At 41.4% G+C, this 25,319-nt stretch overlaps 1 protein-coding gene across 1 annotated transcript; it reads left to right on the top strand.

The window, feature by feature from the left end:
- The first annotated feature begins 531 nt into the window (after window positions 1-531).
- LIN7C (lin-7 homolog C (C. elegans)) lies at window positions 532-13,934 on the top strand. The gene is made up of 5 exons (XM_010563722.1): window positions 532-595; window positions 5,892-6,010; window positions 7,159-7,230; window positions 7,583-7,792; window positions 10,341-13,934. Exons 1-5 carry the CDS (start codon window positions 559-561, stop codon window positions 10,494-10,496), a joined length of 594 nt encoding a protein of 197 aa, XP_010562024.1. The 5' UTR covers window positions 532-558; the 3' UTR covers window positions 10,497-13,934.
- The last annotated feature ends 11,385 nt before the right edge of the window (window positions 13,935-25,319 follow it).

Raw genomic sequence — 25,319 nt, 5'->3', positions numbered from 1 at the left:
ACAAAATGCAGACAAAATCAAAGCCAAACATGAAGAGTTCAACCCGTAGAATAAATTAAGAGTATATAAATACAAGTCCTGAAGTAATCGCCTTCTCTTTTCCAGAAAAAGCTGACAAAGCATGTCATACTTAGTACGTACTGACATCAATTTAATACAGAAGGTAAATGCACTACATTAGCCCCACGCATAGATTAAACTGATGCCAAACAAGAAACGTAAAGAACATGCTTCACCTTCCACACAGGCAGAACAACATTTTCATATCTATACTCCACCTCCAGGGGCACTCGGGCTGCACAGAAAGATACGCGCTCCCTGTGGGGTGTTTTTAGCGTGTAAAGAGTCTTCGGACACGTTAAGGGGTGGGGAAAAAAAAGAAAGAAAGAAAAGAGTGGACATTTTCTAGTGAACGTGCCATAATTCTGACTGGCAGCTGGGAAACACACGCAGCCACGACCAGCGCCGCCATGTCGCACCCAGCACCGCCCCCACCCCACCCCGCGGCCCTTCCGGCAGCGCTGCGTCACTTCCCGTGCGGGCCGCAGCGAGGAGAAGATGGCGGCGCTGGGCGAGCCGGTGCGGCTGGAGCGAGGTGAGGCGCGGCTGCGGCCGAGGGACCGGCGCTCCTCGCCGCTTTCCGCTGCGGCGGTGGAGCTGCCGCCCGGGCCCGGCCCTGGGGCGCGTTGCCGGGGGTCTGGTCCGAGCCCTTGGGACGGCTCCTCGTCGTCGTCGTCGTCCCCCGCCGCCGCCTCCCCCCCGGCCTGAGGCCTCGGGGAGCGGCGGACCGCCGTGCCGCGGCCGCGGAGGAGCCGAGGGCGGGCGGCGAGGGCGGTACTGCCCTCTCCGGGCCGCCGCGGTGGCACCGGGCGGCTGCTCTCCCCCGGGGACGGCCGGGGAGCAGCCCGGCGGTAGCTGCTTTGAAAATGTTCTCCTCCGCTTCCGATTCTTTCAGCGCGTTGGTGGGACTTGCTTCTTCGGCTTTCCTGGATGCAAGATTTTTCACGCGTTTCGGTTTGTGGCTGGGTTTCCATGGATGCGCTCCTTCTGGGGATGTGTCTGCTGTGCCTTTGCTAGGGTCAAGGCTTCTGCCAGCTCTTTACTCCACCTGCTAACTCCTTGTTTCCGTTTCTCTCCTGGGAAAACTTACTCTTGAACACAGCTGAATTCTTAGCTTTACGTGCAGTCTCTTAGGCTGTGTCTTAGCAATAATAATTTAATTCTTTTTATAGAAGACAACCGGCACATGCAGGGGTCCCTCTGCACTCGTTCGTGGTTCTGCTGAACTCTCATCCTCTCACATTTGTGTTTTCATCCTGATTTTACAGTTACTGTTTTAATTTATGTTGTTAATACTGTGCAGTGTGTAACTAGAATTAGTACGGAAACGGAGAAAATACAAAACCTAGTTGGGTATTTTTTCTACAGTACATTTGTGTCTTTTATCCAGGGCTTTTAAGAAACAATGATAAACTTCCTTCAGGATGGTTCTTCAGAACTGTGCAAGGTCCACAGTAGCTCAGCGAACACATGCTTGTATAACAATATATATGATTGGTTTATTATTGTGTATTTAGGAAAATACGGATCAGAAAAATGGAATTTAAATGGGAAAAGAATACTGAGAATGAGAAATCCTGTTTTTTAAAAGGAAAGGAATTAAGTGAAGTGTAGGTGACTGGATGAACTGACTGTTTTCACACTGCTGTTCCCTTTGGGACCACCACCTTTGCTTACAGTGCTAGGTGCTTTTTTTGTAGATGTGTAATACGCTGTATATACCCACTCTATCGTGTTTGGTACTATCACGTGTTACCTACCACAGAATTCAGTTTCTTCTATTTGCCTAACCCTCCTTCCCATTCCACAAGTGAACCACTTGTGTGAGAGAAGGCCTGTAAATAGCAACTTACGTAAGGACTTTGCTTCCCACTCCACAGCTCATCTACCCTCCCTGCTCCAAAGCTTGTTAATTAGGGCAGCTGCTTTGGCAGTGGATTAGTTGCTCTTGGTAGGCCTGCAGAGTTAAACCTTAGGCAGCGTCCTTCTCCACCTCATTACTTTGCCACTATGCTGTATCCATGAAAACAAACAAATCTGCAGAGTTAGTTAGGGTTCAGTGGAACAAAGGAACTATTTAGTCTTCTGGCATATTGGTCTTTTTAAGAAAAGAAGAAAAAGGGAGCACAGTATAATGGACTTCCAAAAGCAGGAGCTTTATTTAAAGAAATAAATAACTTCTGTTAATTGTATGAGGTCGACTGCAGATAACCTGATGATGAATCATCATCAGCTTGAAAGTGAACATCACTAATGTTGTTGGCATATAGCATATAGCGTAAGAAAAGAGAGAATAGTGTAGAAAATGAGCTGCTTTAAAATGGTTACCATATGCTTACCATCAGGGCAATTGAAAATTCTCCCCGTCTGTTCTCTTCTCCAAGCTGCGTTGCAAACACCACCACCCGAATTTGCTGGAGGGCAGGGATGAAACTACATTTAACATTTCGAAGTTGTTATGGCTTGGTGGTGATGTGTGATAACTCTACATACACCTTAGGAATCCACACTATTTGAACGTAAGCAGTGGAGGTGGTTAATCAGGAGTATCTATGAGGACGCTGCATTTTTCCTCTTTCTGTGTTTTGTTCACACATATGCTTGGAGTGGTGGCATCTTTCTGGCTTTTTTTCCACATTCTTTTAGTTTAAATATATATTTTTTTTCAGGAGTTCGGTCTAGTATCCTGTGAAAAAATGATTTGTGAAGAACAGGCAACTGATGTTAAAAGGATGAAAAGGTTAAAAGAAAATCCATTTTTTAGTTATGTGTAGATTCCCTTTTACAATGAGTTTTGTGGGTGGTGTTTTGTTTTGTTTTTTTAATCGCTTGCCTCTGGAGTTATTTCTACATCAATCCTTGTTGAAATCCATCACTGAAACAATTCTGTAGTGTTCACTTCAGTCTCTAGTCCTGAACAGTTGGCTAAACTGTAGTGTTAGTATTATGAGGAAGACAGCTTTCAGCTGATCATGTCCTGAGCAGTGGTTCAGGAGGAAGCAAACTGCAGCAGCAGAGCAGTCAACAATCTTCTCGTGAAAATGAAAGAAGGTGTGTTCTGCCACTTGCTTCTAGCCAAACGAGTTCCTTTCCAGAGCAGTATTGCTGGGTCATATTGAATCTTCAGCTTTTGACTGATAGTGCCTAATGCAGTTTGGTAGGAGAAAGTTATGCTCATTTCACTTTCCGACTGGTGTAATGGGTTCCTGTCAATAGGGTAAACCGAAACAACTGCTGGGGGAAAAGGGTCCTGGTAATGGGATCCATTGCCTGTGTCTGCCTGAGCAAGAGGTGCGGTGTGAGAAACGGAGATCTGTAGAGTGCTGAGGACCCAACTTCCATGCTGTGTGTGTCTGCTTTGGGTTTTTACTTTACAGCAGCAGCTTGGTCCTTTGATCTCAAAGCCCTTTTTTATTAAAGTACATATTCTGCTTTAGTTTCATCTAAAAGGAATCCAGTTCAGTGTATCCCAGTCGCTTTTTGACAAGCTGATTCTGTGCTCTTGGTCTCCACTTTATGAAAGACACAGCTGGTTCCCAAGCTAGCCAATTTTACCTTAGGGTATAAAATGCTACGTAGTTAAACATTTTGTCTGTTAGGAGATCCAGGTAGGAAATATATCTAGTTTATTGATGAAATGTGGAGATCAAAAGAAGAGAAATTAGCAAATGGAGTTCTGGAGTCTTCATTTCTGCAGCTACTCTTCGGATCAGTAGATTGCTATCACCCTTTAAAATTTCTTGCAGTATCCTGGTCAAGCTGTTAGATAACAAATTCATGCACCTTACAGCTTAACGTGGTTCATGGACCACAGACTCGAGAACGGCTGCATAGAACTGTACTCTCTATGCGCATGAAATACTTGCAGATGTTTGCAGACAAATGACTATTTAAATGATAGCTGTATTGTAATTTACATGCTGACTAGACTTTTTCATGAATATATGGAGCGTTGCAGGATTGGAAGTGCTGCTATTGCTGTGGCTGATCATTCTACTTCAAGCTGTTCAGTGCGAGACTTCATGAAATTAAGATAATTTGTACTGTTGTTGCTGAACACAATGATTACTAAGAATGTTGGTGATTTTGCATCATAAAAAGATTGAAAGATTAATAAACAATCACATCTAGAATCTCTTTAATTTCACCATCTTGTATGTTAAATACAAAATGCGTGTTAGAAAATTAAAAGCTTTAGAACCATTTTTTTCATGTTGTAATTGTACAAATAGCAAATATGCATGCTGTGTGGAATGAGGTCTCTGTAGACTTGGAATTAGCGATAGCTAAAATCTAGGTTTTGATATTTCTTTGCTTTAGATAACTGATGCTTGTAAAGCTTGGAAATGCTTGCCAAAAAATGCCAAGTTCTCATGGCACATAGAAACCTTAACTTTCATCTGAAATAACGTGTGTCTTGTGGCTGTACTGATAATACTTGGATATTCTTCCGTGAAGGATTTTTTTCCAGTCCATGGATGACCAGTCTGTGAGGTTAAGTTGTGCCTTGTTTAATTGATCTCAGTGTAGTAGTTGGTAAGATGTGTCCGACTGATAATTCACTGTGGGTTGTCTCTTGCCAGTGCACGTCACCTTAATTTCAGAACATATACCCCGCTGTCTTTTCATCCTGTTAGGTAAATTCTCTCTTCTCACACTTGGCATTTAGGGGAAGTTTGTGGCTGTTGCACATTTTCTGTGCTGACGTGATGCCATTGGGTGGACGTGCGTTCACGTGGAAAATGATTGCCTAAAGGTTAATTACAGAAAAAAGGAAGTAACGCATTTGGGATATAGCAGTGTCCCAGACTTCATCCTTTTCTAAAATAATCTGTTATTTATATAGTAGATTAATCACCGCTTCTTTGCCTTTGTGATAACGAAGGTAATCCTTTCTATCTGTTTTTCTGAGAGGCTGTTCTACTTCTGTTCAAGGACTTCTGTGATTCAGAATCATTACTAGTGTAACACTTTGGAAATACAAGTGAGGGTTATGAATGTACTCTACTCTTGTAGAGCTGCCAGAAGCATGTCACGTAGCATTTGATGTCACGTTTGATGCCTGTCTTGAGTTGTCTGGTCTGGAATCAAATCCTTCACAGGGAGTTCAGTTTCACAAAGCAGCATCTGCATTTATGAGAATATGGACAATGTGAATTCTTAGGAAAAAAATTTCTAGGAACTGGAACAAAGAGGTTTGGGGTTGAGGATTCTAGACTACAGAGATATTCTCTCTCAGCTGAGAATATCAAAAGGAGTTTGGTTGTTTTTCTGAGCACTTTGGGAAAAAAAAATAGGCCAGATAGTTCTCAGCCCTGCTGTAGGGAAAGCATTGAGTGTCCTCTTGTTGAACTAATTTTTTCCAGTACGAAAGGAATGTTAGCGTATTTGACAATATTCTACCTGATTTTAACAAAATGTTATCTGTGCAGTAGATAAATTATGAAGTTATGCGTATGAAATGTTGATAGTGTATATATCAGTGAAATATTTCAGCATGATTTAAACTTCAGGGGAAAATCAGATTGTGTTTAAAATACACATATGGCAGTGATACCTCCAGATATGTTACAGGGTTGGATTGCTGTGATTAACTTAAAAATAGTGGGAAAACATGGTGTTTTATTGTAACATTTTGTAGATACGTAGTTTTATAGGAGAAATAAAACTAATATGTAGTTTTAAGGTGTATACAAGTGTGCGTGCGCACACACGCACGCTGCTCCGTTAATTGAAACAACAACAAAAAACCACTAAATCACCTAACAAAAAATAAAACCCGTTGAATTTCCTCAGGCATTCCTCATTACTAGTGCTTTATTTTTCTGTAGACATCTGCAGAGCAATTGAGTTGCTGGAAAAATTACAGAGAAGTGGAGAAGTGCCACCACAAAAGCTACAGGCTTTGCAAAGGGTCCTTCAAAGTGAATTCTGTAATGCTGTAAGGGAGGTAAGTTAACTTGACGTAAGCAGTTACTTTGAGTTAAAAAACAGTATGCTTTACTCTTTCCTTTTTGTATTCAGTGCAAAAATCTGATTTTGTTCTTTCTAAAAGCTGAATTGACTTAACAGAGCTTCATAGAACAAGACTGATTTTTAAAAGTTCAAAAGAAAATAATTTGGGATAGCATAAGTGTATTAAGTAATGGCTCAGGAGCAAGTCACTTTTTAGAGGTTATTTTGAGAGTCTAGCCTTTACTGGCAGCTAGCGGGCTGTTATCCTCTTGGAATGTAAGAACGGACAAAGTACCAATTGCCTCTGTTTCTTTTAAGCCAAATCCACGTCACCTTGTGCATCACCTTGAGGTGGGGTCTTGCACCACCTCATCTTCATTCCAGATGCTCTTTTGGAGATTTTTAGGTGATCAAATGTGCCCTGCTATTGCTGTTGGTGCTACCACTGACAATAACACCTGGAGTGTTTCAAAAGATCTGTTTGTAGACATAGGTGTCATCTTAATGTTTTCATCCTATTGAGGACAGCGTGTTTATTGCTTAGCAAGTCCAAATGATTGGCAGGTAGATGTGGGGATGTGGGTTAGCTCTTGGTGTAAGCACCTCCTTAGCATTAGTATTCTTACTGCCTCTGTGTTTTCGATACCCTTTTTTTTTTCTTAGGATACTCAAGTCAGTTGCATCAGTTGAAGGAAAACATGGGGTTTTGCGAGGAGGGCTGGGTTGTTGGGAGAGCTTTGAATAGCTGTCCTGAAGTGATTTTGCATGCATCCTTATTGAAGGGTTCCAGCTTTAATCAAACAAGAGAAGGTAGTCATCCGTGTCTCCAGTCAGGTGTGTTGGACTAGCCATAAGCATTTCTAAATTCATGATGAGGTCTTGAATGTTGGGGAAGGAGGGAAGATTTGGGATGAGACCTAGATATGTGTGGATTAACTAAACAATAAAGATGCTGAGAGAGTTGTTTCTTCATAGTATGGTAGAGTGTCACTTGACACCTTGTAGTGAATCAGGGAGTAACTTCTTATTCAAGGTGTGTACTTTTTAATTTACACATTTTTGAGTTGCACCTGATAGTTTGTTACATTATCTAAGCAGATAAATATCTGTTTTCCCCATACTTAAACTGTTTTGTCTCTAAAGGTGTATGAACATGTATACGAAACTGTGGATATCAGCAGTAGCCCAGAAGTTAGAGCTAATGCAACAGCAAAGGTAAAAGCCAAACTATAACTTGTGTAAAATACAGTAGTTTGTTACTTTAGAAGCAGAAGAAGATTATTTAAAATTCAGAAGGATATTATCTAGATGTCTGATAAAATGGATAAGCTTAATGGGTTATTAAAAGGTATAACACAAGAGTCATTATTTTTAAGTTTCTTCCATCTTAATTTTATTCTTGGAGTTCTAAATTTTTCATGCTAGTGTTGGTATCTAGGGAATTAATCTCATTTGTCTTAATATTTAAGTACTTTGAGATAAAAATACTTTTTCAGCCTGCTCATTGTGTCTAGCTAAGGGGTCTATATTTAATTTCTTATAAATAGGAAAATCTTGTTTCTTACAGGCCACTGTGGCTGCGTTTGCTGCTAGCGAAGGTCATTCCCATCCCAGAGTGGTTGAACTACCCAAAACCGAGGAAGGTCTTGGATTCAACATTATGGGAGGCAAAGAACAAAATTCTCCAATCTATATCTCTCGAATTATCCCTGGCGGTATAGCTGATAGACATGGAGGCCTGAAACGTGGAGACCAGCTGCTTTCCGTAAACGGAGTGGTAGGAATTGGTTTTCACTTTATGTAGCAGTAACTGCTTGTTTCCACGTGGGGGCATACAGAGAATATACATGGCACACGCTCAATATCATCTTTTAATCTTGGCAGAATAGTTTCTTTTTGTCCTTGCAAGAGCAACTTGCTTAGGTTTCTACAGAGTTGTGTGCATTGCAAGTTCTAGGATTATGCTTTGGTTATCTATCTCAACTGGAAACTATTTATGTCAGTATTTCAGGTTCTGAGAGGTTGTATAAATTCAGTGAAAGTGTTGTTTTGTGAAATAGTAACTGCCATTATGGCTTCCTCTTTCATCCAAGTTTCGTGATGCAGGTTTTAATTAATATAATTTTGTGCCCTTTCTAAGGTAAGTAGTAAATTATGCTCTGTTGCATTAGACTGACCAGAACCTCATTATCCCAATAAAAATGCTACTGCATAATGAAAGTTGTAATAAGATGGAACTACAAGGTGGTGTTATCTTCAGTTACGTGGGGTTTTTTTTCCTTCCACTTAAGTGCACTGAGCTTCAAAAACTGAGCCTTTTTAGCGTATTTTAAAGGAGTATATGTCTAAAGTGCTGTTGCGGATATTTATTTTTAATAAGTATCCTCCTCTGAAGAGTTGCCATACAAAAAGCAAAACACAGGGTGACTGGAAAGAGGTGGCTATGGACAGGCTTTGACTTAAGGCAGCTGCTAGTCAAATGCATGTGAATATCTCTCAAAACCTTGCTTTTATTTACAGAGAAGCTGTATGCTAACTTAAAATTAAAGTTGTCATCATTACATCTGCAAACGCAATTTTATTTTAAGACTGAGGGTCAAACTAAATCCTGTGCTCTTTAACCCGAGTGGGGTTTTTTTGACACATGAAAGGAATAGACACTTATTGTGCTCCTGGAAGTCCCTGCTAGCACAGATCTCTGACATACTTGGCTCCTGACAATTACCTGGGAGTCCAACTGTCCTTTTCAGGAGATGTAAGAGAAATCATGGCTGTAGTGACACAATTGTCCTCTGCCTAGCCTTCCTGTTATTTTGAAGCATTGAGGGACAGGTGTAGAACTGTCTTCAGATGAGGCCTTCCTCACCCACAGACCCTCTTAAAGAAAACAAAACCACCACTCTGCCCAAAACTGACCCTGATCATCAGACAGCTGGTACAACTAACAGTGACTGCGTGTGTGCGCATGAACGTGTATAAATCTCTATAGCCATTGTAAGAATACAGTGAGTGCATAAAATACTGCTGAGAATGCTAACATGGTCTCAGAAGAATCATCATCTTCTGATGTTTACAGATGGAATCCTGTCATCTTAATACATATGACAGGCATTTTCTTGTAATTGTAATTTCTAATTTAATAATTAAAAAAAAAAAATTGCCACTTCCAAGACTGCAGTGAATGTGCCTTAAAACAAGTTTATATTTTTCAGCTGGGAGATTTTGAGTGTATTACAGAATTTTAGGTGTTTTGATATAATTAAACATAGACCTTTACAAACCTTTTATTAAAACAGAACAGCCTGCACATCCACTTGAATAACAAAAATGAAAACATTCAAATGTATGTGTTGTCTAAGTCTGATAGAAGAGAAATAACTTGGGTTTTTTTAACTGTTGTCTTTCTTTCTGTAAGTAACTTTATAGTAACGGGGAAACCCTCCAATCAACAGGTACATCACCTGCCTTCTAGCTTCTAATAGCACCAGTGGGAGGTAGGCTTGGGGTAGTCCCATCATTGTGTTTAATAAGTTTGGGAGAAATAAGTTTTGCTGATTAAAATGTTTGCTGTCCAGGAATGTATATTTGGATTCAGTTGTTGAGAACTGTTGCTTAGCATTTGTAATTAGATGAATCTAATATAACCCTAGTAAATTCTGAGAGTTGTTTTAGGAAAGTACTTTTATTCTGTTCTTACTGAGTTGGGTTAGGCTATTCTTAATCAATTTAGCAGAAATTAACTTGAATACCTTGCATTTACTGAGAGACATGTGGAGCACTAAGATAAGCAACACACTGCATGTTAGCTGCTCTATTGCAGGTGCCCAGTATGCACCGGTTTGCCTTGTCGTAACGCAGGGTAACATCAAGAAGGCAGCTATCTTGCAGTTGTCTGTGGCAATTTATTAGGCAAATTGAGGGTGACTGCTGAATTTAAAATGCATGCCAAAAGAAGAAAAACAATCTTGAATTTTAAATAAGTATCCTCCTGAAGTTGTTGATTTTTGAAGTGTAATTTCATAATTGCCTAATGTTATCTTTATTTCACTTATTGTATGTAAATACAGAATTTAATTGTTCAGCATAAACCTAACCAAAAGTTTTGCACTACTCTTTTTGTTAATACTAATTAGTATGTTTATCATCACCTCTTATTGATTTGCTGAAGAATAAATCCTCAACTTGGGTGACGTTTTCCTTGTGCAGTCTTCAAACTAGAATACTTCAATATTTGATTATATAGAAGTTGTACAAAAAAATGAAAAAAAGTCTGTTTTCAGTGTGTGTCTTTACTAATACTGTACTTAATGGTTTATGCTTTGCAGAGTGTCGAAGGTGAACACCATGAAAAAGCAGTAGAACTGCTGAAGGCAGCTCAAGGGAAGGTTAAATTAGTTGTGCGATACACGCCAAAGGTCCTGGAAGAAATGGAGTCGAGATTTGAAAAAATGAGATCGGCAAAACGCAGGCAGCAAAATTAACGTTGTATGCAATAACTTAGAGAAAATATATTTCATTTACATTTTATAGTTTGCTTTGTGACTCAGTTGATCCAATGTCTGGACTACAAAAGCCCTGTCCTTTTCATAGAATCAGAGAATGACTGAGGTTAGAGGGACTCCTGGAGATCATGTAGTCCAACTCCCCTGCTCAGAGGAGGGTTAGCTAGAGCAGGTTGCTCAGGACTGTGACAAGCTGAGTTTTTAAGCATCTCCAGGGATGGAGACTCCAGAAGGTCTCTGGGCAACCTGTTCTAGTATTTTGATCTCCATCACGCTATTAAGGTCTGTTCCTATGTTTAAGGGGAGTTTCCTATATTTCCGTTTGTGCCCGTTGCCTCTTGTCCAGTCACTGGATGCTACTGAGAAGAGTCTGGCTCTTTTTTTTTACTCTTCCCCATCGGGCATTTAGATGTTGGTAAGATCACCCCCGAGCCTTCTCTTCTACAGGCTAGACAATCCCAGTTCTGTCAGCTTCTCCATGTCTGGCAGACGCTCCAATCACCTAATCACCTTTGTGGCCCTTCACTGGACTCACTTTTGTATGCCCATGTCTGTATTGAACTGGGGAGCCCAAAACTGGACCCAGCACTTGAGTTGTGTCTCACCAGGGCTGAGCAGAGGGGAAGAAGTGCCTCCCTCAACTTGCTGGCAATGCTCTTCCTAATGCAGACCAGGAGATTGCTGGGCTGCTTTGCCGCAAGGGCACACGGTGGCTCACGATCAGCTTGGTATCGTTCTCTGCAAGGCTGCTTTGCAGTTGGTCAGCCCCTCAGCCTGTACTGGTGCATGGGGTTATTCCTCCCCAGGTGTAGGACTTTGCACTTTCCTTTGCTGAGCTTTGAGATTCTTGTTTGCCTGTTTCTCCAGCCTGCCGAGGTCCCTTTGAATGGCTCGCTGAGACGCTGCTCTGTCCTGTCACCTGTGGTGTTAATTAAATGGTAAACAGTATGGACCCTAGTACAGACCCCTGGGGCGCATCACTAGCGACTGGCATCCAGCAGGACTTTGTGCCACTGATCACAGCAACCCTTGGTAGTTCAGCCATTTTTAGAATGTTTTCAGTCTCCATGTGTTTCACAGTTTAAGAGGAATGTGTACTTTTAAAATGGCCTAAGATACCCTGAAAAAGCATGTATATTGATATTTCTATTGGTTTTTTTTAATAAGTCTTTCGTGTCAGACCTTTAAGCATGAAAGTGAATTTACACATTTTCCAAAGGCATTTAATAAGACAGACTTATACTATCGGCATCCCCTTTCCCCTGTTTTCTTTTGGCTTTACTTAACATAGAATCTGCAGGGTTTTTTGCTGAATGATTTTGGAAAAAAAGATTCTTATGTAGCAGTCTTTTGGCACTTTTCTTAAGAATATGTTGTATATCAACTACAAAACCTAATCATGATCTACTGTGTACCTTATAATGATACCAGATTTTGTAATGTTTTGGTGAGTACGTTATTTTTACACTTCTGCTAAATTGTAATTCGTTACTCTGGAAATTGTATTACCTCGCCTGTAAATAATTTACGGTTGGTGTTCTCATATAATGATTTTGTAATAGCCAACATCTACAAATTTGCAGCAATCATTCCTGTAACTTATATTGTTTTGTACTAATTTTAAAGCAGTTAAGGGGAAAAATGTAATTGTGTATGCAGTTCTGGATTGACTCTCTAGATGTATTTTTATATTCAGAAACAGAAGATATATTAATGCAGTGCAAAAGAATTCCAGATGTTTCCCTGACTTTCTGCTGTTTAAAAGAAATATTCATCTTAATTGTCATACCTCTCGTGTTTTTAATATGTTCTATTGTAGTCTTATCTACAGACTGACTGTACTGGTCTTGGAATAGTTAGTACCTAAATTATTGATTATTACGTTTATAAGAGTAAAATATTCTGAGGCTTATATGCCAGGTTAACGTGACGTGAACTTGTCTGGGGTTTTATTACTGACTGCTTCTGACTTGGAGGATTCTTGTTTGTACTACAGAAGTACTACATCACGATTGCTATAAAACTTTGTGGAATGGTGCTGTGGTGGTAATAAGGAAACCTCCAGCTACAAGCGATTAATGTCTTATTTCAAGCATGATTGATGGTGGCACGGTTTTTGTGTGCCTTTTTGCAGAAAATTTCTGGACAGAGGTCCACTTCTTGGGATCTACCAGGTTTGAGGCTGTACTTGTGTAGTTTAGGTTTTGGGGTTTGTTTTGTTTTTAAGCTTCACCTTGTGGTATATATCTAGAATTAACTTGTTTGTCTACTGGGTGTCTGTTCACTTGTACGGCAGCTATGAGTGCATCCTAATTGACTGTTAGTAATTTGATTCTTAGAAGCTTAAACTGAAAAGTGCAGTTCTTACTATGTAGCTGATCCCTAGTCTTCACATGGAGCCGTATGATCCATTGTGAAATAATTCAGTATGTGAAAGACAGGAAAAGGTTAGCGACCTAAAAATGACAGCACGAAGTTAATTCTTTGTCAGTTGATATATTGGAAAAGAAAAAATGTGATTGCTACAGGCAAGTGAGAAATGTGATTGCTTTCTGCATGTTTGTAAGCGTGGTAAGCCTGCAAAGAGAAATTTGGATTTTAAGGATACTGATAGTTTGAAAATGCAGTATAAATATTTATCAGTTAGATGACATTGAGCACTGAACTGCATGGTTGATTATGTGTCCTAGGCCTCTTTCAAAAGGCCTCATGGTACTGATACAACCATGTTGAATTGTATATTTTTATGGAACAACTAATGTTTAAAGTATTGAGACCAAAATCACTAGTTAGACCAATTGTGGATGTGTGTTAATTTAATTGTAAAATAGTAGAGATTTGTTTTAGAGCTATATATAAATATATATATTAAAGAAAGGTATGGATACAAGATAGAAATGTGCGTTTTAAAACCTGTATCCCTTGTGTTACTGAACAAAGAGGTGTGTTTTGTTACTCTTCAGAAATATTTACTCTAGTGCGGCTAGAGCTGCTAAATGCAGTAGCGTTTTCATTCTGAATTGTAGCATTTGGATACAGTTTGTCCTCTACTACAAAATGTGGGGAGGTGTATTTGGGCATATAAACTGTACATGTAGAATTTAGTAAAAAGTTTTTTAAATTGCAACAACAACAAAAAAATCCAATAAACAGACAATTCATTAACAGTCATCTTTAATACTATGAAAACCCTATAATATTAAGGAAAGGATGGATTAAAATATGCCAAGAAACTTGATCTCTGTTACTACTGAGCAGTGCCTGTACTGTGTTAATATGCAGTCCCTACACACTTGGCATACTTGGATATGCAAACAGATTAAGAAGAGGTATCATTTCTGCAGATAACTTCTGCATCTATTGCTGCTGTGAGGGATCTTTGGGTTTTATCAACAGAAAAATAAAAGTTGAATTTCATGTGTGTTGTGTTTGTGCGTTTTCCTTCTGACTCTCCATTTTGAGTGCTGTTTTCAGACTGCTGTAATTGGTTGTTTATAATCTCTAGGACATGACATAAACACCCTGCATGTGTGTGGGCATCCAAAGAGAAAAACTTTAAATCTGTTATTAGTTTGTTCTCCTGATTGCTTACGGATCTTTCTTTCTCTACCCAATGTTTTGTGATTTGTTGGCAAAGAAAATCAGCATGCTGTGAAGTATCTGTAATACCTTGGACCTGCTGCATTTTTGAGACCTCCTTAGTCTCAGCTGCATAAACTCAAATGATGCACATTATTCTGAGTCAGATATTATCTTGTAATTGTTTGAAGCACGCATCTCAAGTAATGAGATGTTGAATTTCTGTAATTCTGTGTTTAAAGACCTTGTAAGGTTGTCAGCTCTTCAGAAAAATGTGCCTGGAGTTAAGAACTGAGATAAAGGTAGGAGAAAATGCCTCAGTTCTGAATGTAAAAGGACTTGTTTAGTGTAGGTAGGCTGGACTGTGAATTGAAAATAGATGCGAAAATGTTTATGTGAATATTTTTACTTGATGTAGAGGATTGATAACACATGAACTGGAAATAAAACCACATTTTCAATTTTATTTTAAAATCAAATAAATTCCATGCTCTGGCTTACACAGTGGCTATCTCTGTTCTGCTAAATATGGTTCAAATTTATGGAGATCAACTGTGAATTTCAACAAAAGCTTCTAACACCGAACCAAAGACTGATGGAAGTTAATGTAATTTCGTAACTTAAAAAGCACTAGTTTATCTACCTCATGTTTTTCATTGCAATTACAGGCTTAACTGATCTTAAAACAACTGAAAAAGTTTGTGGAACATACTTTATTTCTGAGTTCTGATTTCAACTGTGACCTAGCAGTTATTATCTAGACAAGCTGGAAAAGTATTTTGTCCGAGCCCATATCCCACCTTAAACATGCACGGACTGAGCAGAACCAAACTTAAAATTAAACAAAAGAAGCAACTTCAGTGTTTTACTGCAAAATTAATTTCTTCTCTTCTGATCATTTCTTCTGGAGGCTGGTGCTGGATGCAAAAACGTGTTTTCATCTTCATTTAAAACCAAAAATGCTAATTTGAAAAAGCAAACCTTCTATGTATCAGAGGCTGCCTATATATTGGCATAGAGTGATGAAACTTGGCACTCCTGTCACCCTCTTGTCCTCAACTATGAGTGCTTGCTTGTACTGGCAGTTGCTGGTTTTTGACCACGTACAGAGCCATTTCAGTTCAGTGAGCTAGCAGAAAGCAATGAATTGTGTTGTTGGGTTTTTTGAGTCTATTTCCATTGACGTAAGCGAACTCAAAAAGCAAAGTGCATGGTCAAAGGAGTTGCAGTGGTGCAAGGAAAGGGTGAGACCGTGGTGGGTAGGCAAACTGACTGGAATTACAGGGAAGCCCAAGATGCAGAGCAGTCTGGGTTTCTGTGATTCTTTGTCTTGCAAAATCCTGATTAGAAGCTGGTTTTAGAGAAAAGCCTGGGTTGCAGTGCTCGCTTTATAGGGAAGTTGTCCTTTGCCTGGAGAGTCTGAGGCTAAGACGGCACGCTCGGCAAAAGACTTCTGAAATTCAGAAGTGTGCCTCGGGATAAAATTGGGAGCTAGTTCTAATCATAAAAAAACCCAAGAAAACTGGAAAAAAAGTTCCAGGGAAGTCTTTTAAAATTAAGTTAGCATTGAATTTGAAGTCTTGATGTGCTACTATTACTTGTTGGTTTAGAGACCCGTCTTAGGTCTAGAGTGGCAAAACACGAAAAGTAAAACAAGCACTTTGTATCCCTCACCTTTTGTTTGTTGGGGTTTTTGGTTGCTTGGTTTTCTTAAGTAAGTTGGGTATTTTGTTGGTAACAAGGGCTTAAAAGGCTTAAAATAGTCTTCTGCTCAGACACATGCTAATCATTTCTTCTCCACTTCTCAAAGAAAAATGAAGGAGCCGTGTCGCACATTGCAAGACTTGGGAAACTGGATCGATTAATTCCAAACTGAACAATCCTCAGATGCCTGTATGACCTTTGTATCTGTTTAATTATATGGTTTGACGTATTGCTAAATCTTGCCTATATAGAAAGGCTTGTGTTAATACAAAAGCTGGAGTAAGATGGATACGTTCCGATATTGCTGGGCGTCCACGTTCCATCTTGCAAAACCTTACACTGAAATGATGTGTCCTGTTGAGAAATGGTGATGCTTAGAGTCTCTTTCTCCCTCTAGAGTAAATTTCCACCACCCCACTCCCCCCACCCAGCTTTTCACCAGTTTTTTTTAAAGAGTATATTTTCCTGGCTGGTTAATCTGATTTGATAGCATGAAGGCAAACATGGCTATCTAAGAGTTCCCTGGTATTTTGTATGAAGTTACTGGATTTTTTTTCCATCATATCATCCGTTCTAGGCACTCAGACATACGTTCTTCCATGTTTCTTTCTGATTTCTCCTTGACTATCTAGAAAATAGATCTGTAGAGGGGAAAAAAAAAAAACCAACCCAAAACACATCGCCAACACGAAGTCGTCCTGAACAGCACAAGACTTCGAGTTGTATACTTCGAAAGGTAAGTAAAACCACCTGTACCTGGTTCTTATCTAATCGCGGCTCCGCTTCTCTGCCGGAGCAGTGCGGTAGCATTGTCTGAATAAAATCTAATCTGTGTTGGAGACTGGATGGCTAACAGCAGGGAAATAAGTCATCGGGCCTTTCACCTACTTCAAGTGGCTGTAAGTAAAAGGCAAAAGTTAGTGATTTATTGTAGTGCTGGCATTGCGGTAGCGCCTAGAAGTCCCGGGTTTGAATCGGGATCCTATTGTATTTTGCAGCGTACAAACACAGAACAAATAGTTTGGCTCCAGAGAGCCTCAATCTCTTGCTAAGAAATTGCAGGTTTTGTGGCTGGTATTGTAAGATAAATGTTTCTGAGAAGTGGGGGGAAAAAATACAGTAGAAAATGAAATATTACTTTTTTGCAGTTTCCTCTGCAATTTCATGTGGGGCAAATTTTTTTTTTTTTTCCTCTATTCTGAGGAGTACAACAGTGAGCCTGTCCCTCAGCATGAGCAGACAGCTTGAGATGCGAATACCTACTCTGGTATATGTATTAAAATTTGCTATTTTTTTGGCAGGCTCCTGACTGTAATCTTACTGAAGCCGAGAGCCTGCAGTAGCCATGCTTTTCTTCAGTCATCTCCATGATAAATGTGGAGTCCCTAAGAAATGGCATTTGTTTTGCTGTTTTGTGAAAGTATTAAATGTATATAATGTGTGTGTCTGAGCTGCTGCTGGCGTTAGACGTGGGTCACACTGCAATTTAGCCACATACAACAGCTTTAGATAAATGTGAGGACATATTCAAATGAAATAGCAAGAGTAATTCTAGTTGGAGAAGCAGAATGCAACTAGGTAAGTAAAAAAAAATGGACCATGATGATAAAGGATTGCAGTTACTTAGGAAAAGTGATGCTGTGTCTTTGAAGTTTGTCACCTGTTAAGCATTGCCAAATAGGTTTGTTGCTTTATCCTAGGTGCCCCCCAAAGTTTTCACGTTAATTTTCATGTCATGTCTGGCTTGCTAGGCATTAATACCGTGTTGTTAGGCCATTCTGGGTATGGTGGCAGTGGATGTATGTCCCAAGCAGTGATTCATCAGCGGCTGGTACGTTTGCTCCTCTCCACCAAGTGTTATCTCTGAAAAGTGCCTGGCTCCCTCGGAGAGCATCAGCGTTGGCGTGTGTCCGTTCTTGAATCGGCACCAGCTCCTCCCCGGTGGAAATCCGTACTGTCACCTTTAGCCTTGGTTGTGATTTCAAAACTTGAAGAATTTTTCAGCTTTTATATGCCCTTCTCAGTATCTAATGACAGAGAAGACATCATAAAAATAGTTCCAAAAATGAGTCGGCTGCCTCCAAACAAACCCATCCCCACGGTGGAGAAACACTCGTGGCTTCTAAAGGATTGATTTGTCTGGATTTTGTTCTGTGGCGTACGCCCCACCTGCAAATACCGAAGGCAAGCTTTGGGTTAAGCCCGGCTTGGCGAGGGGCGCAGCCTGGCAGAAGAACCGTAACAACCCGTCTCCTGGAGTTAAAAGCAGGGCTGTTCTCTGGGCGAACAAGCGGGCTCTGGCATTTGCAGCTTTTCGGTTTGTTTTGCAGGTACAGCCGTTTTCGCGTTAACCTTGTGCGTCAGAACAAAACTTGAACCTCTCTGCGTGGCAAGCCAGACAGAAATTATGGGAAGTGGCTTAGCAGTGAGCAAAAAAGACAAGGATAAAAAATTGGCAGGCAGGATAAAATAGGATAAGATAGGCCCAAAATGACTAGTGTGGTTATGCCCCAAATTTTGAAGATAGCTGAGCATCTGATAGCTCAACTTGATGATAAATCTTAATTACTTAGCAGTTTGCTTCCCTTCCTCCCCCCAAGATACAAACTACTTAAACTAAGGCTGGGATTCCTCAGTTACTCTGGTAACAAGGACTCTGCCAAAGCCTGTTAAGTCAGTTGCCTTGTAACTACAAGAGATTTTCAAAAGGACAATCTAAACTCAGTCCTACAGAAACTAAGGCACCCACAGATTAGTAATGCTTACACTGCTTCAGAACATGAATAAAAATAAAATTTTTGTTCCACTGCAGCATTTGAGTGAGAGACGAAGAACAATACAGATAAAGCATTAGATAGCGATGAGGAATCACATGCTATAATGAAATAAACCCAACACTTCTATTCATCTTCAAGGCTCCAGGTAGAGGAGAAAATCGGTCTTGTGCAGTGACCTAGTCATTTTAGAGAACATGCCAAAATAAGGTACCTGGCATGCGCGCAACGTGATTTAAATCAATACATTGCATCTGGGAGTGTTATTGGGTTAATTTATACTAATAGAAAATTCAACTTGAAACCTATGGGGAGTGTATCCCCTTGGTCTTCAGCAGCGATATTCTTGTATCTGTGACTTAAAAAGAAATAATTTGTTAGCACTGCACTGAAAATCCTTCATTACCAAACAATTACGTTATGATTAATCGTTCCCTTATACGATCCCACATATTTCTCCATGTGTATTTTTTTTTTTCCCCAGAGAGTTTGAGTTATTCTGTGGTGATGATAGGTAATGTATCAAACTGAGTTTTTTTCAATAAAGAACTTAAACAAAAGGACTTTATTCACTCTAACACAGGAGCTTTAATAATATTTTGCAAAACAGCTTAGGATCGTGGGCATGTTCTGAGAATAATTTATCATCGAAGTTAAGTTTACTCCTTTACATTACTTGGGCTCCACTATAATTCTTCAAAATAGGGTTTAAGTAGGATTTAAAGCTACATAATCCTTAAGCTGGTCCTCTGCAAAGGCAGATTTCACCCTTAAAGCACTGCTTTGTTTAGGTTTTTTAATTCCTAGTATAATGTCTTGCCTTCAATTTTACACTGGTCAGCGCTTCAGCGGCTTATAAAAAAAAGTTAAAAATAGACTGCGTGACTTGAAAAATAAGGTGGTGGTTGTTGTTTCCTCCGGAGGATCTCGGGGAAAGGGCCACCAGGAGGGCAGTAGCTGTTGCCCATGCGGTGGGGTGGGCTGGGCAAGCGCTTGCCCCTGCCCGCCTTCTCACCCAAAGTGCTCCTCTTGCTACTCCTCAGCTGGCCGCGTATTGTCAAATACCCCAAGACGCATAAAATACCTATCGGCGGATATGGACGTTGCCTTTTCAGCAAGTGACTTGGCGGGTACGCTCGGCTTTGAGCTGTCGGGCTTTGTTCTTGCAGGTTGGTTCCCTATTCAGCTCTTAATAAGAGCGGCTCTGCCTTCCCTGAATTACGTGTGCTGCTTTGCAACCCCTTCCCTGCAAAGTATTTGCTCGTCATATATAAACCATCTGGTCATGAGCTGATTTCACTTTGGCTATCATTTGATTTGACTTAATGGGAAAAGTATTTCGTGCTAGAACGTCTGTAGAAAATCTTGATCACGCCGTGTTTGTAATGAATATTTTACAGGAGAAAACTAACCTTTAAAATCAGAACCACCTGCATTTTAGCACTAATCATTCCCATTTCTTTAAAACGAGTGAGGGTCCATTAGCTCAGTCTAACTGAGAAACTTGCTAATTACCGCAAAGGGTGTACAAAGTGAAGTGATGCTCAAATCTAAACCAGTGTATCGGGGAGGAAGCAAGCGGTCAGGCAGAGGAGAGGTGCGCGGTGTCCGCCCCATCGGGGGGTTCTGCCAAAGGCCTGCAGTTTTGGGGGGATTCATCCGAAAGCGGGAGAAGCTGGGAGCCTGACCGGGAGGTCAGACTGCCCGTGGAGATGCTTAGCACCTTTTATTACAAGAACTTTCTAGATGGAATACAAGTTGACGTGAATGCTGGGCTAAACCCTAACCTTACTTCCTAGTTATTTTGCCCTAAATGGCTTTTCCATTCCTGTAGAGTTACCTGTTTTCAGCTGATCATTGGGTTAGAGTGCTAAGGTAAAATTAATTTGTTATTTTATTATGCTATCACGTTACAGTGGGAACTGTTCTCCCTTTTCTTTCAAGGGGAATCCATAGCACTGGAGAACATCCAGAGCTACTTCTAGACAGCAGAGGAGATGGCAATTCTGGGCTAAAAAAGCCCAACCAAACAAAAAACCCACCCAAACCCTCCACTTCTGTGGGCTGTCCTCTCTTTTGGCTTTGCTCTACCCAATTTACTGAAGGTGTTGGAATAAACTGCCTGGTGTTATTCTCTTGTATTTATGGTATAACATCCCTTTTCTATTCACAGCCCAGCTCACTGCATTCTGGAGGCAGCTTTTGGGATAACTGAGCAAGGATAGAATCACCAGGCCAGACTGCAAAATACGTTACGCTCTGGACCATCTAGGCAATCCATATACACAAATAGAGTTAGTTAGAGGCACTGTACCATTGGCAGTTAAGTATTGTTTACATATAAAGGTAATATTTAATTGTGAGCATTTTTAAAACTAATTTGCTCTCCTGTTTTTATTCAATATTTAAGTTACGTATTTCTTTACTTTCCATGTGCTGTTTTTAAACTATGGGTCTTAGTGGTCTTGCTTGTCTTCATTAGTTTTTCTTGTGTTACAGAGGTGTAAAGGAGGTATTGATTCTGGGCAAGCTTTTGGCCCTACCAAAATGATTCTCAGTTTTTTTCAGTCCAGTCATTTTTTGGAAGTCTTAAATTCTTTCTGTGTTTCTGCTATACCAAGGTTTGGATCTCTACCTTCTTTTCCTAACAAAACTCTGAACTTGGTTTAGCCTCTGTCTTTCATTTGACACTTGTTTCCTGAAGCGATTTTCAGTTCTACTTCAACTGAGTAAAATTTCAGCCTATTTTCTGGGGAGCAGTATACTTTAATTTTTAAGAGAACCCCTTTGCCAGTGCAGATATTCCAGACTTTGTCCTTTTTCTACTCACAGCAGCTCTACGCGATGTTCTCCAGCATACTGTTAATTTCCTTGCAACTGGAAGTGTTAATTGAATTTCCTGGCAGTACGGGGCTCAAATAGCATCGTCAGCAGGTTTTGCTGATGACACTTAGGTACAGTAGGCTTTGGATAAATCCTTCAGATCCATCTCTAGCCTATTGGAGAGTAAACCTTACTTTTATCACTAGACAGAGACAAATTAAAATTTAAAGCTGTTCCAAACTGCATACGTTTGTGTGTTTACGTACGCACGCTACACCGGTCCTGGGCAGTCCTCAGGGAGGGGAACAGCCCTTCGAGCCCATCTCTCCACGTTAGCCTTTCTGAGCCAGGATCATTTGGGCTGCGTGAAGCCAGCGGTGATACCGGGGACGGAGCAGCTCGCGATGCAGGACCGATGCACCGACAGCACTTTACCCCGACGTATAAATGGAAACTTCCACGCAAAACCCGTTGGTTGGCTTCTCAGCTTAGCGTTGGCAGTCGGCATCGGTGCTGAAGGTGAGAAAGCTGGTGCTGGTTTTGCCTGTGTCAGGGCACGGACAGGATCGTTTATCCCGAGGGTCAGTGTCAGTCCTTGCCTCTCTCTGCTGGACCTCTCACCCCCTTCAGCCCGGTAGTAGCATTAACCATTTGCACAATTCCTTCTTAAATCAGCGCTGCTTTCATGGCATCAATTGGCAACAGCAACGTTGGAGAAGAAAAATCTGGGGATGATGTTGCTGGTCCAGTACTGGTGAGGTACCTGTTTTATAAAGCCTAATCGTTTCTTAAAGCAAACCAAAGTTTTTATCGTGACTATGAGCTTTACATTCTCATTCACTTGCCATCCTCCCGTGGCACAGCTCCAGCTACCAGTTCTGCTACTCCAGTCAAACTTCCAATTGTATTATTTTTGTATCTGTGCTTCGGGTCTTAATCTGCATGCTCCTTCACATCAAACTCCCATCGAATCCAACTGAATCCGTGTCTCTGAAGGGGGATTTTTGTCAAACTTTTGCCAGAAGTGGTTGTGTTTTTGTGGCAATAGCAGAAAAATCTAATGTTCAGACTTTTTGTCATTTTTCCCTATGTCTTTCAAGCTTTCCTAATGCCTTTTCAGCAAATGCCTGACAAAAGCTTCATGAACACCTGCCTATATATCAGGCTCTAAATCCTGAAGATCTTATGCAGCAATAGACTGGTTTATGGTGCTTTCCAGTTTCCCCGAAGAAGAGCCGAGCATAGTTTCTGCACAGCCTAACTGAAGTGAATCTTTCATTTATTTTTTTGAATTGACGTGGTTGTTAGCTCCTCATCTCCTTCACCTGGTTTAAAGCACACGTTGAGATTTTTCTCTCCTTTGCAGGTTTTTTTTTTAATTAAACAAGCTGATTCCTGCCTTATGCTGTATTTTGGAGGATGCTTCTTGGAATTTGTGGCACTGAGGATTGTTTCAGACTAGATTTTTAAACTGTGACATTTTCGAAGTCCATGGGTACAATTTTTAGTTAAATAGGTCATATAATAAAAAGTGCCCATTACCTTTTTTCAGCTTGAAATACCTTAGCATGTAGATCTCCATATAAATAAACTAGCTTTGCAATAAACATTAGGGGTTTCCTCATAAAGGAAAATAAAACCAATAAATGCCTGCAAACAGGTGGTTGCATAAGAAGAAAGAGAGAGAAATGTGGGCTGTTGATGGAGAGCAGTGCTCCAACAGTGCTGGTAAGGGAGAGGCAGAGGTTGAAAAAATAAGGGAAGTATTGAAGTTAATTTGCCACAACAAGTTATGGACTAACTGGAAGCAGCAAAGCAGTATCACCTGAATGGAAAGGACAAGTGGATCGCTCCTAGGACAGGAGTTTGGAAGATGGAGACTTGAGATAGATCCACTAAGGAAAGAACACCTGAAGCGAGGCTGGGAAAAGAACTCGAAAGACTGAAATCAGGCAAGGATTGAGAGGAAAAGCTAAATTATTCCAGTGTTTCAACGGATGAAAAAAAAAAAGTGCTTTGATATTCTGCTTTTACTGGAAATCTTTTGTCCTTTTTTTCCAGAAGAGAAGTTTTGCGGGTGTTGCAGGTCGCCCCTACTGCAGTACAAAGTATGCTCTGTGCTACTATTCGTCTTCCAAACGCCGTGCAGGCACCGAGGGCCATTTCTGTTCCCATTATCTTTGCTTAGTGAAGTGAGACTATTTGCAGAGTGAGTATAAGCGCTTTGCTATTTTTCTTTGCCAGTTGGGGGAAAAAAGGTCACTTTTTCTTATCTGCATTGGTTTGGGTCTCTTTGGTAGAGGGATGTCTAGAAAAGAATTCCTTTTAAATTTTTTTCCCCTGCTATTCTGGTTGCTACTCCTCCATCGCTGCCCCTGAGCGCAGGCACAGGGACCGTGACACGAACGTGCAGCGTCTTTGGGCCCGACAGTTGTTAGAACAAGATGGTTTTGACTTGACACGTTTCCCCTGCCAAGATCAAGCAGGGAGAAGGACAAGAGATAACCATATGTGTCTATGTATGTACGGCAAAGCTTTATCATACGTCGGTAAATTCAACTTTGGTGAGAATTTTGTACTGCTCACACGGTATAGGACAAGCATACAGTGAGTTATTAAAATAACCTTATTTTTGCAGTGATGAATGATGATGTTCATACAAAATCAGTGCATCAGGAACAGGATTCCCGATATGGAAGAGAATAATATATCAGGTAAAAGAGTGTTAACATTTTTAGAAGGGAATTAACAGTTGAAAAAACGATGAGCAAAAATGTAGGAGGCGGGCGTGGTGGCTGGAAGATCTATATTTTTAGGGTCTTCAGTGTGTACTCTGCCTTCTTGAGCACAGGGGATTTTAAATCTCCAGGTCTCCACTGTTTACATGCCTGATTTTTAAATTTCACCAAACGGCCGCTTTTAAGCCGACACTTTTCTTCTTTTCCCCCACCTCCGTCGGCAGAAGGAAGGCACGACTAGCCCAGACCTCAGCCCGGTGTGGAGAGCGACCTCGGCGATGTCCGTGTCGGTGAGGGCAGCCCTCGGTAAGGTGAGGTGTAAGGTATGGAATTGCGTAAGGAATGAGGTGTAAGGTACCCTCAACTCCTCACTCCGCTGTGTGCGCATCGGAGCGTGGGCCGGGGTCGCTGCGAACGCTGCCTCTTCACCGAGGCTCCGCCGGGAGCAAGGTGCCACGTCCCCGACGCGTTTGGCTCGCCACGCGCGTATTTGGGATTTTGAAGAACTTGAAGCGAGTGCTGATGCGAAACCCTTGCGTGGTTGCTCCTGCTTTGGACCGAGGGTTCCGTCCCCGTTGCAAATCCGCCCCTGGCTTTGGGGAAGTCGGCGGGAGCTGGGCGGCGGGGTGGTTCGTCCCATTTCCCTGCTACGGTGGAGGCAGCTCGTCGGTCGGTTCCCTGTCTCCGTGCTCCTCCGTCGTCTCTCCAGGAAAGGAACAGAAGGATACCTGCCCGCTTGGGTGGCTGCAGAAGGGCGTCCGGCCAGGGTCAACCCACCACGTTAGGAAAGCTTTGCTCTGTAGCGGGCTCTCTGGATATCTTGTGCTTTTTAGGTTGGGCTGTGCAGACGCCTTGCCCGGGTGTGATCCAGGGCGTTCCGGCAACTCCCCAAGGGGGTTCGGAGCACCCAAACGAGACCCGTTAATGTAGATGGTGTTTCCCACCGGGGACGGCTGGGGTGCCTTCGCGGTGCTGGCTTCAGCCAGGTCTGTGGGCTCGGAGCCCGTTGCGAGGTCTGGACCAGAGGGAGCCCAACAGCGAGAGGTCCCAACCGGTGTTAAACCAGCGCTGCTGGGACATTCCCAGTAAGGTACGGCGATTGCGTGGAGCACGGGGCGTGGGGCGAGCCGAGCCGAACGGGCAGCAGCAGGCTCGTTCCTGGTGGCGGCTGGGGGGTTGGGTGG

The sequence above is a fragment of the Haliaeetus leucocephalus genome, unplaced genomic scaffold, assembly GCF_000737465.1.
Source record: "Haliaeetus leucocephalus isolate CR32 unplaced genomic scaffold, Haliaeetus_leucocephalus-4.0 Scaffold173, whole genome shotgun sequence".
Classification (NCBI taxonomy): Eukaryota; Metazoa; Chordata; class Aves; order Accipitriformes; family Accipitridae; genus Haliaeetus; species Haliaeetus leucocephalus.
This window is presented reverse-complemented; position numbering and strand designations above follow the sequence as displayed.

Bases quoted from the DNA above. Each gene is read 5' to 3' on its own strand.
- LIN7C (XM_010563722.1), top strand. From the start codon at position 559: ATGGCGGCGCTGGGCGAGCCGGTGCGGCTGGAGCGAG. The intron at 6,011-7,158 runs GTAAGTTAACTT...TTGTCTCTAAAG, and splicing joins TCTGTAATGCTGTAAGGGAG to GTGTATGAACATGTATACGA. The intron at 7,231-7,582 runs GTAAAAGCCAAA...TGTTTCTTACAG, and splicing joins GAGCTAATGCAACAGCAAAG to GCCACTGTGGCTGCGTTTGC.